A 14,780-nucleotide genomic window follows, 5' to 3' on the forward strand; every position below is an offset into this window, starting at 1 on the left:
CCCTCTGTGCCTGGGGAGTGGCGAAATGAGAAGGGGCGGGGGGTTTTCCTTCACGTCGCGAGTGTTGGGGCAAGCAAGGGGCGGGGTTTCTTCTACACGTCTCCCTGTAAAGCGGGGGGGGGGCTGTAGTGGAGGAAGGGGGCGGCTGAGGAAGTAAGGGTGGGGTTTATTCTGCACGTCGCCCTGGGAAAAGCTGTAGCGGGGCGGAGGCAGGGCGTTGCTGAGGAAGAAGGGGCGGGGTTTCTTCTACAAGTCGCCCTATGGAGCTGTAGCGGAGGCAGGGTGTGTCTGAGGAAGAAGGGGCGGGGTTTATGCAGCCCTATGGAGCTGTAGCGGAGGCAGGGAGTGTCTGAGGAAGAAGGGGCGGGGTTTCTCCTTCACGTTTCCCTGTGGAGCTGAAGCGGAGGCAGGGAGTGTCTGAGGAAGAAGAGGCGGGGTTTGTCCTATGACGTTGCGCTGTGTAGTGTAAGGCTGGTGTTGCAGTAGAGGCGGTGTGCAGTACCGGGGAAGCGGAGGAAGGGAGAGGCTGTGTGCGGCGGTGATTATTATCTGATGATATAAGAGCTGTGCAGGTTTGGATTTCCTTCCATGCTATGGCCGTGTATGTTCTCCACCCCTCCGCTGTGTGATCGCTGTGCTCTCCCTCTATAGGAGGTAAGTTGTTTTCCTGCTCTGCAGGCCTGCAGCCATGTAATCTGATCCCATATTATTGTTCATAGAGGAGTGCAGGGATCCATGCAGTGATTGGGGGCTGGATCTCTCCTCTATACACTGCACCACCGTGTCTCCAATACACAGGGGTAGGGGGATCTCCTCTATACACTGCACCACCATGTCTCCAATACACAGGGGTAGGGGGATCTCCTCTATACACTGCACCTCCATGTCTCCAATACACAGGGGTAGGGGATCTCCTCTATACACTGCACCACCGTGTCTCCAATACACAGGGGTAGGGGATCTCCTCTATACACTGCACCACCATGTCTCCAATACACAGGGGTAGGGGGATCTCCTCTATACACTGCACCTCCATGTCTCCAATACACAGGGGTAGGGGATCTCCTCTATACACTGCACCACCGTGTCTCCAATACACAGGGGTAGGGGATCTCCTCTATACACTGCACCACCGTGTCTCCAATACACAGGGGTAGGGGGGATCTCCTCTATACACTGCACCACCATGTCTCCAATACACAGGGGTAGGGGATCTCCTCTATACACTGCACCACCATGTCTCCAATACACAGGGGTAGGGGGGATCTCCTCTATACACTGCACCACCATGTCTCCAATACACAGGGGTAGGGGGATCTCCTCTATATACTGCACCACCATGTCTCCAATACACAGGGGTAGGGGGATCTCCTCTATACACTGCACCACCATGTCTCCAATACACAGGGGTAGGGGGATCTCCTCTATACACTGCACCTCCATGTCTCCAATACACAGGGGTAGGGGATCTCCTCTATACACTGCACCACCGTGTCTCCAATACACAGGGGTAGGGGGATCTCCTCTATACACTGCACCTCCATGTCTCCAATACACAGGGGTAGGGGGATCTCCTCTATACACTGCACCACCGTGTCTCCAATACACAGGGGTAGGGGATCTCCTCTATACACTGCACCACCGTGTCTCCAATACACAGGGGTAGGGGGATCTCCTCTATACACTGCACCACCGTGTCTCCAATACACAGGGGTAGGGGATCTCCTCTATACACTGCACCACCGTGTCTCCAATACACAGGGGTAGGGGGATCTCCCCTATACACTGCACTGGGGGGGGGGGTGCATCTCTGGCACCCCCCCAGGGAACAGATGGGAGATGTGATGGAATAATCTGTTCTGGCCATTGCACCTATACATACCATTCTGTCCAATCACTGAGGTCCTCTCTGCTCACAGCCATGTCCTATGGTGTCATCATTGGCCCTGTCATTGCTAAACTTTCCAAACACATTCCCATCATCATCATCATCATTGTATGAGAATTGTATCATCTCTGGTGGCCATACAGAGGAATTTATGATTGTATAATCCATAGTATTACTGCCTGATCACACATGTGACCGAAAGATCATTCAGTACGTTATACATGTAACCGTCTTATAGAATTTTCTACTTTTCCATGATCGAGTTCTAAGTCCAGGTCAGTTGGAATAATTGTGATGAAACCAATTAGTTCTGCTCGAAATCAATCGCTTACTCAGTATCCCTGGTGTGATCGGTCATAGGTTTGATTGTAATATCCCATTGTGTATTTATTTATTTTTTTAAGAATTTTAAAATTTTATATATATATTATATAAAAATTTTTTTTTATTTAGCTTATTTATTTTTTTTGTAACATAAAACAATTGCACTCAGGTCAGGCTGGTATGGTATCTATTTTGGTAGGATTCTGCCAATTTTTTTTTTTACTTAAACACCCCCCCCCCCCCCCCACTGTTTAAGTAATTTTTTTTTCTTTAGTTTTATTTACATTTCATTTAATTTGTTTAAAATTTGAAATATTTAAGTCATTTTCTCTAATTTTATTTGTATGTATAATTTAAAACAAAAATACGTAAAAACAAATCTAATTATAAGCAAATTAAAACAAAATAATAATTTGTTATAATTAGATTTGTTTTTTTATGCATTTCATTTCATTCTCTTATAACAATAAAAAAAAAAACAACTTTTTTTTATTTTTGTAACATAGAATAGTTGCACTTAGGTCAGGCAGGACAGTGATTTTATTTTGGTAGGATTCTGCCTCATATCTCACATACTCAAAATACCCCCTAATGTTAAAATTTGAATGTTTTAGATAATTTACTTTTTATTTCATTTGATTTATTTGCTTTTTGTTTAAATTTTAAATTCATTTTTATTCCTTTTTTTTATTTATTTTTTTTTTTTTTATTTTATTAACTCAACGTAACATTTTTATTTTTGCAACATAGAACGATTGCACTCTTCATGGTCAGGCTGGAGGATAGTTATTTTGTTAGGTTTCTGCCTAACCTTCTGACATACACACGTACCCATCCCCCCTCCCTTCTGTTTAATGTTAATGGCTTCCAGAATGTGGATCTACTTCACGGCCCTGGTTAATGTGTTGTGCGTGGGGCTTTTTGTTTTTTAATTACTTAAATGTTGTCAGCAGACCCTCTAATGTTTATTGAGACGTGTCTGTCAAGATGTCTGGCCTCATTGATGAAATGGCCTTTCATCCGGCTTAATCCATTCAGTGCTGATTGAGTTGCCCTAAAGGAGTCCCTGCCCAGATCACAGGAGGACGTCTGGCTCCCCTGCAGAGGTGTAAAACGTTATTCAGATTCCCCTCTGAAGTGTAGATATGTACTAAGAACATCTGTCAGACATTACGTCTTTTAAGTGATTGGACAAGAGCTTGTCTGATTCCCCCCCCCCCACACACTTCTGAATTCATCTGTACAGGGATATCTGATGGTTCCCATAGACATGAGACTTTAGGGAAGATGACCAGATTGGGTCACAGTCTTCTCATTTCTAGAACTTTACACCAGATGCAGTGGAAATGAATATTTAAATGCATTTCAAACACATCTACAGTAAAAGCAACGTATTCCAATTAGTCAGGTTCCGATCATTGCGTTGCAGTGCACTTGCAAAAAAAAAAAAGAAAACAAACTGCTGTGCGTTTTTTTTTTTTTTTTTTTTTTTTTTTTTTTTTTTTTTTTTTTTTTTGCAAAGCGACTTTGGGAAAATAATACAATTAAAATGCAGAAAAAGGCAAAACTGTAACACAATGCACTTAAGAATATGCCTGCATTAAAGTAATAAAAATATCGGGATGGTGGAATTAATAGGCACTAAAGTAGACTTTCACTCAGAAAAATAAGCCATTGCAAAAGAAAACTCTAATAAAAAAAAAAAAATTAATTATTTATTAGTTTTCTTTTGCAATGGCTTATTTTTCTGAGTGAAAGTCTACTTTAGTGCCTGTTAATTCCACCATCCCGATATTTTTATTACTTTAAATGCAGGCATGTTCTTAAGTGCATTGTGTTACAGTTTTGCCTTTTTCTACATTTTCCTTTATTTTCTCAGTCGTATTGCAAAACAAAAAAAATTTAAATATTAAGTGTATGTGTGTGTGTTTTATATATATATATATATATATATATATATATATATATATATATATATATATATATATATATATATATATATATATATATATATATATATATATATATATATATATATATATATATTCCAAAAACTCCAATATAATTTTTTTTTTTTTTTTTTCAATTATAATGTTTTTTTGGTTTTCCTTTTGCAAGGGTTTTTTTATTTTTTTTATTTTTGTTTTTTTTGCAATCTGGCTGACCACTCTCCCTCCCTCTATTGTCATCTGGGTGAGAATGACATGCCCGACACCTGAAGCCTCCAGGATTATGCATGTCGCCTATCTCAGGCAGGATCAGCTCCTATTCACTGCAGCTGGAGGGCAGACCTTACACGCGTCATCAATTAGCCCCTGATGTCACGGAAGATGGTGGCGTAGGACAATGCTGGATTTGCTGGGGAGGAGAGTATATGAATTCAGGATTAAATCCTGGTTCACACCATTGCAGGTTTGAAATCTCACTGCTTTAGTGCGATTTCAAAGTCGCAGATCAGTACGATTTGGATCTCCGATTTCATTGCGGCTTGCAACTTTAACAGAGGTCAATACAAGTCACAATGAAATTGCATAAAAGTAGCGCAGGGGCCTTTTTCAAAGTCGCTGCAATTTGAGTCGTAACTATTTGAATGGTCCGGTCCAATTGTTGACCTTCTTCCTTTTTTTTTTTTTATTTTTTTTTTTTTTTTTTTTTAATATTAGAGATGGATATCTCTCATTTTTAGTTTTTCTTATTTATTTTTTTATTTGAAGAGTTGGTTTCTTTTGCAATGGCTTTTAGTGAAAGTCTACTTTAGTGCCTATCAATACCACTATCCCCATATTTTATTACTTTAATGCAGGCATGTTCTAAAATACATTGTGTTACAGTTTTTTGCTTTTTTTTTTTTTTTTTCTTGTGAAAAAAAAAGGGGCGCACAGAAGTTGCCCCCCCCCCCCCAAAGCATTGTTGTGAACCAGGGCTAGAGGTAAACCTAAGTCAAAATGAACATAGGCATATAGAGAGGGGGTGACACCCCTCTTTAATACATTGGTTGACCTAGATGATGCATCCCATCCACCTATTTGTACATTCCGTTTGTCATATTAAAGATGACATAAGCATTTTGGCATGGCAGGTAGATAAATGTAGGATCCCTACAGCTGGAAGTCTTTTGTATTTTAATTATGCATCCTTTTTTACTTCTGCAAAACGATTTCCATATTACAGCATCCCTATGACTATAACTTGTTCCATTCCATTAACACTGCTTTGCATTTGCAGTTTCTGGAGCCAACAATGACTCAATAAATGAAGTCACTCTGTAATTGTAAACTAGACATACGAGTTCTTTCTTTTAAAAAGTTCAGCTTAGCCAGAGATGGAGCTGAGTAAAGCGTTTTTTTGTTATTGAAATCTGCCCTTATGCAGATTGGTTAGATGTCATTAGATTAGATCAGCAAATTGTCGCAGGGACTATATATAGTGCCAGAGCCTCCCTAACTAAATGTAAATGACGTGGATTGTTCTGATCGGCTTTGCTGCACTATGTTTAATCTTGGAGACCTTTTTGTGAAGTGTAAAACCAGAAAAGTGGTTTCCCGTAAGGAAAAGTTTTATTCTTGCCTGTCCCATCTGTATCTCTGATCTCCTTTTGAAGATCTATGGTGCCTGGAGACTCTGCTTTATCTGACACCCTTCTTGGGTTTCTGGTTTCTACTATACATCATGGTTCCTTCCTCCAGCACACAGGTGACAAACGCAAGGCCCGCGGGCTGAATTCGGCCCGCCAGGCCATTTCATGTGGCATTTGCACCCAGGGCTTTTTTTCAGCTGGAATGTGGTGGAACTCCAGCTTGCCACCTTCCACTCTTGCAGATCCCTGCCTACCCTGTGGCGGGGCACAGCAGTGCTGACCAATGATCCCCCCCCTGTAAGTGAGAGAGACGCGGAGCCACCCACAGAGGTACTAGAGCCAGGCCGATGAGATGTGGGGGGGAACTTTGTACTCCACACACTCCTGAACTCTTCATGCCCCGTACTTTTTCTCTCTGTATTCTGTACGTAGCGCATCCATAAAATCTTCACTCTGTATGTCCTACACTCCTCAACCCTGCAGTCTGTACACAGCACACCCCTGAACTTGGCAATCTGTAAGTAGCGCACTCACAAACTCTACACTCTGTACACAGCGCAACCCTGAACTCAGCAATCTGTATGTAGCGCACTCACAAACTCTACACTCTGTACACAGCGCAACCCTGAACTTAGCAATCTGTATGTAGCGCACTCACAAACTCTACACTCTGTACACTGCACACTCCTGGGTTTCTAAGTAAATACATAGTCTTACAGATACAACTGGCCCTTTGAAGAAAACCCTAATGCTGATGTGGCCCACAATTAAATTGACACCCCTGCTCCAGTACCATAAGCCAGCCATACATTGTTTGAATCTTGGCTGCCTCAGCAGGAATCGGTCCTAGATTAAGACCATGCATGGGTAGGCTGATTTAACTCAAGTGGATCGCTCAGCTTGGGTACAACCAGCCTATTGGGTTTTCATACAGTTATTGCCAGTGGCTATAGCTCTCATGGTTGCAGGAAAAAAAATCGCACCATCTATGGCCGGCTTTAGTCATTGCAGAACACAGTAGTGACATGGGTGATGGAACAGGTAAGTATAATACATTATGTTGTCAACCGTATTGGGACACCTACCTTTACATACACATTAACTTTAAAGTGATTGTAAAGTCAGGTTTTTATTTTTTATTTTTATCTTAATGCATTCTAGCCGCCTTTGTGCAGCAGCCCCTCTAATACTTACCTGAGGTCCCTCTCTGTCCAGCGATGTTCACAAGTGTCTCAGTCGTCTGAGAGTCTCCCTCCTGATTGGCTGAGACACAGCAGCGGCACCATTGGCTGCCACTGCAGTCAGTCAACGTCAGCTAGCCAATCTGGGGAGAGAGGGGGTGGGGCTGGGTCAGGGCTCCGTGTCTGAATGGACATAGGGAGCTGTGACTGCTGCTTGCTGTGGGGGCACTTAATAGGAGGGAGGGGCCAGGAGCACAGTAGAGGGACCCAAGAAGAGGAGGATCTAGGCTACTCTGTGCAAATCCACTGCAACAGAGCAGGTAAGTATAACAGGTTTATTATTTTTATAGGGGAAAAAATGAGACTTTACAATCCCTTTAATGGCATCCCAGTCTTAGTCTGTAGGGTTCAATAATGGGTTGGCCCACCCTCTGCAGCTATAACAGCTTCAACTCTTCTGGGAAGGCTGTCCACAAGGTTTAGGAGTGTGTCTATGGGAATGTTTGACCAATCTTGACTTGACTGGCCTCCACAGACCAGCTTCAGACTGGGAGACGGAGGGCCAGCAGTGAGAGCTGGTCTGGCTCTGCTGCAGTGCTAAGAGTTGATTGAGCAGAAGGATGGCCTCCTCTGCATTCCCCTGCCCAGTCAGCAGGCAATGACCAAGGTGTGTGGACCTGACTGGCTGAGGTGTCTGGATCATATGACTTGCTGTACAGAATTACAAATTTTTTTGACCAATAAATATATTTAAATTGCTGCTTCCCGTGTCTTTTATTTTAAAAAACAAAAACGTAAATACGGCAAAATCTGCATTCAAACCTGTCTTTTTATCAGTGCCAGATGTATAGTATACTCATATATTTTTTTTTTCATTTTTAGATAAGACTTTTGGAGTGCAGTTAACCCCCTCCTATGATTGCTATGTGACGTCTTCAAAGAACTCACCTTGAAAAGTCCTTGACATCTGTTCGTTGACCAGTGGATAAACCATGGGGAATCACCTTACCGAGATTGCCCCCAATGCCTCCTTTCTTCCAGCCTTTCACACTCTACACGTGGTTGTCATTGGCTTGGACTCTGCTGGAAAGACCTCCCTCCTATATAGACTCAAGTTCAAGGAGTTTGTGAAATGTGTTCCCACCAAGGGTTTCAACATGGAAAAAATCAAGGCGCCGGTTGTGAATTCGAAGGCAATCACTTTTCAGGTCTGGGATGTCGGTGGCCAGGAGAAACTTAGACCTTTATGGAAATCCTACACCAGAAGGACTGATGGCCTGGTGTTTGTTGTGGATTCTTCTGAAAAAGAACGGATGGAGGAAGCCAAAGTGGAACTCCACAAAATTACAAGGACTGAAAACCAAGGCGTACCCGTTTTAATCCTTGCTAACAAGCAGGATGTGGAAGATGCCGCATCGGTATCGGAGGTGGAGAAATTACTAGCTGTACATGAACTCGGCATGTCCACCTTGAGTCACATTCAGGGCTGTAGCGCCGTGGACGGCCGAGGTTTGCCCCAAGGACTTGAGAAACTCTATGAGATGATCCTGAAGAGGAAGAAGATGCTGAGGCACAGCAAAAAGAAACGATGAACTGCGTAAGGGCATAAAGACTTTGGAGTTTCCATCATGTTCTGCAACCAGGAAAAATGAGCAGTGGTGCTCTAGGGACTTAACTGGTTGTGATGGTAATACAATCTGCTTACAGAACACTGTTTTTGCTGCCTGATCCAGTACAACTTGCATGCAAAACATCGAAACTGGAATGGAAATATTTATTTACTGGTACTTTTTCATACTGGAAGATACATTCGGGAAAGAAAAGAACACAAGTGTGACTCTCCAGACAAACTGTTTAATGCACAATTGAAATATGTATGTGACCTGTTTTACCTGCCACATGGGTGATAATTCTGTTCAGCCAGTCTTGTGATCTACACACTTTTGCCACAACACATGGCTATTGATGTGATACTATTTTTTTTTTTTTTTTGTTGGCTCTGCTGACATTTGTCAGTTTACTAGACAAGAGATATATATATATATATATATATATTAGAAAAAAAAAAAAAAGAGCATGACTGGCTATAGTCGGCATCCTTTGGCTATAGTGAGGCAGAGGTGTGTAAAGCGCAGGACCGCTTGAAAATAATTACTAAGGCCCAATTCAGATTTGTGCAGATTTAGCTTGGTTCAGTGCACGTGAAAACTGCATGCAAAATACATGAGATCTGTGCCGTTCTAGTCCAATGCCCCCACCAACCTAATTTCTGCTTTTTCATTATGCAGTCTCCTTTCCACATATCGGTATCTAAAATGGTGCAGATTCCTTTTGTGTGCAGTTTCACATGCATTTAAATGTAATCCTTTTAATTTAATTTAATTATCTAATAAAAATGCACAAATTGCACATCATGAATAGGACCCATATTTTTATATATTTTTTGGCTGATAAAACAATTCGGGTATGTGCTTTTCAAAAGTACATTAGGCTGTTTGACTAGAGTTTGCTTTAATAGCTTTTTTTTTTATTTTATGCATATGTTTGTCATTCTCCTTGGATGATCTGTGCACAGGAATACTGACAGTAGAGGGATATTTCACATATTTAATGAAAAGAAGGTAGCATTTAATGTCTATATACTTGATTTTTTTTTTTTATTATTATTATTTTTTTCTATCTCCACTACTCCTTCACACAGGATGAAAGGTTATGTTTTTTGTTCAAACCTCTTGTATATGTTTGTATGAAGCCCACTTAATAATTTATATTAATAAACAAAAATTAGACTGCATTATAATGTGTGGAATTTATTTTGATTTTGTTTAGAAAGGGTGCAGCAGATATATTAAAATGCCAACTAGGTATGTACAAAACAAACCAAAAAAAAAAGTAATTTTTATTAAGGATTTTACAGAAAAAATAAAAGGCCATCCGAAGTATCAATTTTATATTTTTTTCAACATTTACATTTTAATTTTAAAATGTTTACTATTGTAACTGCCTAAATTTGACACTGGTATTGGTCTTTTGCTTTTGTTTCTTGATCTTTTTTTTTTTTTTTTTTTTTTTTTTTTTTTTTTTTTTTTTTTTTCAGTGAAGGTAATCTTTAAAATTCTGGAGGCTCCCCATCCTAAAATGTTATAAACTTAAATAATTTTATATATTTAAGCAGCATCCACACATGTAGGACATCCAGTGTTGGGAGATTTATTCTTACAAAGAAAATGCATCTTTGAGCACTGGAACTGCCTAGTATTCCAGTGTTTTTTATTCTCCCTTACTCAGCTAATGTGACCCCAGTGCTGACAGAGGGGCAAACAAGGATGCTTTGCAAACCCCTGATGTCCTCAACGGATAACCTCATTGGTTGCTAGGGTGCTGGCAGCTAAAAGGTTGTATTGGTGCACGATAAACGGTGGCCTTTTGTGCAACTAAAACGCAGGCTTCACCCACCCACTGGCTTGTATATAGTTTTTGGGCATTTTTCAAAGGCACCCCTGAAGAAACCAGTAGGTAAAGCTTTTCTATTGAACTGGCATACAGTGCCTTGAAAAAGTATTCATACCCCTTGACATTTTTTCCAAATTTTGTCATGTTACAACCAAAAAGGTAATTGTATTTTATTGGGATTGTATGTGATAGACCAGACTTTTCCAGCCTGGCTGCTGTAGCACTTTGGTGTGTCTCCTGGGTTGTTCAGGGGTGCCTTGGCAAAATACCTAAAAATTGCACCAAATTGCCACACGTTTTTACTTTGCAGCATTACAACCCTTGGGCACCACCCCCCCCCCCCCCCCCCCAATCAGCACTTGGGTCACATTGGCAGTAGAAGAGAAACCCTAGAATACTAGTTAATACCAGTTTGCAATTGTGGAGGACTTCTAATGTTTGATGGCCCATGTGTATGGATGTTGATATATGTAAAACTATTATTATTATTTTTTTTTTAACACATTTTAGAACGGGGGGCCTTGAGATTTGCAGAATTTTAAAGTCTGCCGCAACTAAAAACAGGTTGAGAAACCCTGTGATGGACCAACACAGTGGCACATAATTCTCAAGTCAAAAGAAAATGATAAACAATTGTCTAAATTGTTTACAAACAAATCATCTAAGAAGTGTGGTGTGCATTTGTATTCTGCCCCCTTTACTCTGATACCCCTAGCTAAAAACTAGTGGAACAAATTGCCTTCAGAAGTTACCCAATTGATTCTCAGTATAAATACAGCTGTTCTGTGAAGCCCTCAAAAGTTTGTTCGAGAACTTTAGTGAGCAGAGAACTTGAGTGAGCAAACAGTATCATGAAGGCTAAGGAACACATCAGACGGGTCAGGGTTAAAGTTTAGAGAGAGATCCTGCAGGTTGTGAGAAGCCATGTGGGGGACACAGCAAACAAGGAAAAGGAGGGGTACACTGACCCCATGACTTTATGGTTAGTAGTAATACACAGGACTTGCCGCTATGGCTAACAGAGGGTGAAATCAAGGAAAGGCTGGATAAAATTAACACAAATAAATCACCAGGCCCGGATGGCGTACATCCGAGAGTACTCAAAGAACTTAGTAAGACTATATTTAGACCACTGTTCCTGATCTTTGCTGACAGGAAATGTACCAGGGGATTGGAGGAAAGCAAACGTGATACCGATATTCAAAAAAGGGCAGAGGCATGTCCCGGGAAATTATAGGCCTCTCAGTCTGACATCGATAGTATGTAAATTTCTGGAGGGGGTGATAAGGGACTATATCGTAGAGTTTGCTAAAGACAACATCAGCAGTAATCAGCTCAGGTTTACAAATGGGGGGGTTCTTGTCAAACCAATCTCTTAACATTCTACGAGGAGGTGAGCTAGATAAGGGAAGACCAGTGGATGTGGTGTACCTGGATTTCGCTAAGGCGTTTGATACAGTTCCCCACAAGCGCTTAATTTTATAAAAAGGTCTGCAGGCATCGACCACAAGGTTTGCTCTTGGATAAGGAACTGGCTAAAAGGGCGCGTCCAAAGGGTGGTAATAAATAGCGCATACTCAGATAGGTCTGAGGTGCTAAGTGGGGTCCCCCAAGGCTCAGTCCTGGGACCAACCCTGTTCAATTTATTCATAAACAGCATTGAGGATGGGATCAGTAGTTCTATATCAGTTTTTATAGATGACACAAAATTGGGCAGGGTAATAACTGCACGGTATGAAGCAGATATCCTACAGACTGACCTGGACAAAATAACAGAGTGGGCAACGACTTGGCAAATGAGGTTTGAGGTTTAATGTGGAGAAGTGTAAGGTTTTGCACTTGGGGACTAAACATAAAAGCACAATACACTTTAGGGGGGAACCATTGGGGGAATCAAAAATGGAAAGATCTGGGAGTCTTGGTAGAGGATAGACTAAGCAATAGCATGCAATGTTAAGCGGCAGCTGCCAAAGCCGGCAGAATATTAGGATGCATAAAGAAAGGGATGTATTCCAGAGATAAGACTATAATCCTTCCACTTTATAAAACTCTGGTCCGACTGCATCTGGAGTATTCTGTCCAGTTCTGGTCACCGGTTCTCAGGATGGAAGTGTTGGAGCTGGAGAGAGTCCAGAGAAGGGCAACTAAACTAATTAGGGGATTGGAGGACCTTAATTATGAAGAGCGTCTGCAATCGCTTAATGTATTCTACCTGGAGAAGATGCTCCTGAGGGGACATGATAGCAATTTAAAAAACCTCAATGGTGATCTCGGCATAGAAAAAAAGCTATTCAGTCGAAAGGATCGCATGAGGACTCAAGGGCATACAATGCGATTAGAGGAGAAGCGTTTTAACCTTGGGCAACACAGGGGGTTCTTTACTGTTAGGGCTACAAGATTGTGGAATTCTCTACCACAGGAGGTGGTTTCTGTGGGAAGTATGGTGTATATTATTTTTATTGCACCTCACCCTTAATTTTTTGAACAAAATTAGCAAGAAAGTGTCATAGGGTTTTCATGGTGCAAAAACACAATCGGTATCTTTGTGTAAAATTCCAACATTTTATTAGAAAATAGTTAAAAGGTACAATTCAGTAAAATGCAATATTCTCTGCATAGTATATGGCAAGCAATAATTCCAGATTGTGCAATCATTCTCAACATGTTTCACTGTAAATACAGCTTCTTCAGGAGTAATGAATATTGCTTTTCCTATGCCAATAGAAAACAACAAATTGATTATTTATCCTTTACAAAACATTCAATGATTTGTCTATGCAGGAAATACTCAAAGTTTTTTGGCCTAAAAGGATGAAAAATTTGGATTTTTGAATTTTTTTTTTTTTTTGGGAATGTTATATAGCAGAATGTGAAAAATATTGTTTTTTTTTCAAGAATTGTCACTCTTTTTTTGTTTATAGCACAAACAATAAAAATGGCAGAGGTGATCAAATACCACCAAAAGAAAGCTCTGTTTTTGTGGGGAAAAAAAGAACATCATTTTTATTTCGGTACAGTGTCGCACGATTGCGCAATTTTTCCTTAAAATAACGCAGTGCCGAATTGCAAAAAATGGCCTGGTCATTAAGGGGGCAAATCCTTCGGGTCCAGAAGTTGTTAAAGGTGATACATTTTTCTTGCGCTAAAGGCGCCGATAATTGCCGACTATATATTCATATATATTTTTTTTTCATGATATTAATTAGTAAGTCAAATACAATACAATTTTATGTATAAAAATAGAAATATTTTTTAAAAACTTTCATTTTCGGTCAAGTGCATCCTTCATTTTCGGTTTCGGCACCAAAATTTCCATTCAGGGCACCTCTAATTTTTTTTAGATTAAGACCACCTGCATCTAGTCTCAATGTTTTTGGGTGCCCTGGAGGCACAAGTGCAATGTCCAACTCCACTGCCAGCTGCCTGTCAAGATCTATAACAGGCTGAAATACAAGGCGGCTGGATACTGTACCTAGCGGTACTCATGTTCAGAGACGTGTGGCCCAATTTTCAAAGGTTTCTCTTTCTCTGATGATGATTATTCTACCAAGATTATTCTTCTATGAAGATTTCTGTTGCACCACAACCACTGTCGTTCCTACTGAAGTTTTTAATCGGTCAACTTTTTGGCTGGTACTGGACTGTAATGTTGCATTGGATCCTGCTGTAGGCGCTACCATTGGGATGTAGTGCAACTATTGGAGTTAATCACAGGGTGTTTTAACTGGCAACTTTCTTTTAGATGTCAAATTCACAAGAATGCCCTTCAGCTATGCTTCACTTGATAAGAGTGTTGATTCTTATAAGAAGACAAGTGTTTGGTGACGTAAAGCCAGGGGAGCAAAAGCAAAAAAAGTGTTCTAAATGGTGACTAATCTTGTCCCTGGGCGTAAACAGAAATAAAAGTATTGGAAAGTATTAGATAGGAACTTTATATCAGTCAGATTTCTATCAGAGTGGATTGTGATCCACAGGGATAGTCCAGAAATTGGCAAAGCCAAAAAAGATGTGATTTCTTAGTTGCACAGTATGGGACAAAGGCTTTTTTTTTAAAAAACATTACGATTGGGTTATATGCAGCCACCTTCAGGTGATTGGACCCTGGCAAAAAGAAGGCTGCAGAGAGTTTTTTGCTAGTGTCCTTAAAATAGAACTATAGGCAAAACTTTTTTTCATTTTGGATAGAGTAAGGGAGCATGTCCCATTGGGGAGATTTCCCTTCACTTCCTGTCCCATAGCCAAAACAGGAAGTTAGAAGAAATCCTTGCAAATTAAGGGAATCTCTTGGGGACTCTGAGGTCACCAGAACTAATGTCCCCATTGGAAGATTTCCCCTCTATTACTTTTCTAGGGACAA

The 14,780-nt window shown here is 40.8% G+C and overlaps 1 protein-coding gene across 1 annotated transcript; it reads left to right on the forward strand.

Annotated features, from left to right (window-relative positions):
* Positions 1–462: 462 nt before the first annotated feature.
* Positions 463–8,951, forward strand: ARL4D (ARF like GTPase 4D). Its single transcript, XM_082271406.1, has 2 exons — positions 463–658; positions 7,858–8,951. The coding sequence occupies exon 2, from the start codon at positions 7,963–7,965 to the stop codon at positions 8,560–8,562; it is 600 nt and encodes a 199-aa protein (XP_082127532.1). The 5' UTR covers positions 463–658; positions 7,858–7,962; the 3' UTR covers positions 8,563–8,951.
* Positions 8,952–14,780: the final 5,829 nt, after the last annotated feature.

Source organism: Pelophylax lessonae (assembly GCF_965119305.1).
Source record: "Pelophylax lessonae genome assembly, chromosome: 11".
NCBI lineage: Eukaryota > Metazoa > Chordata > Amphibia > Anura > Ranidae > Pelophylax > Pelophylax lessonae.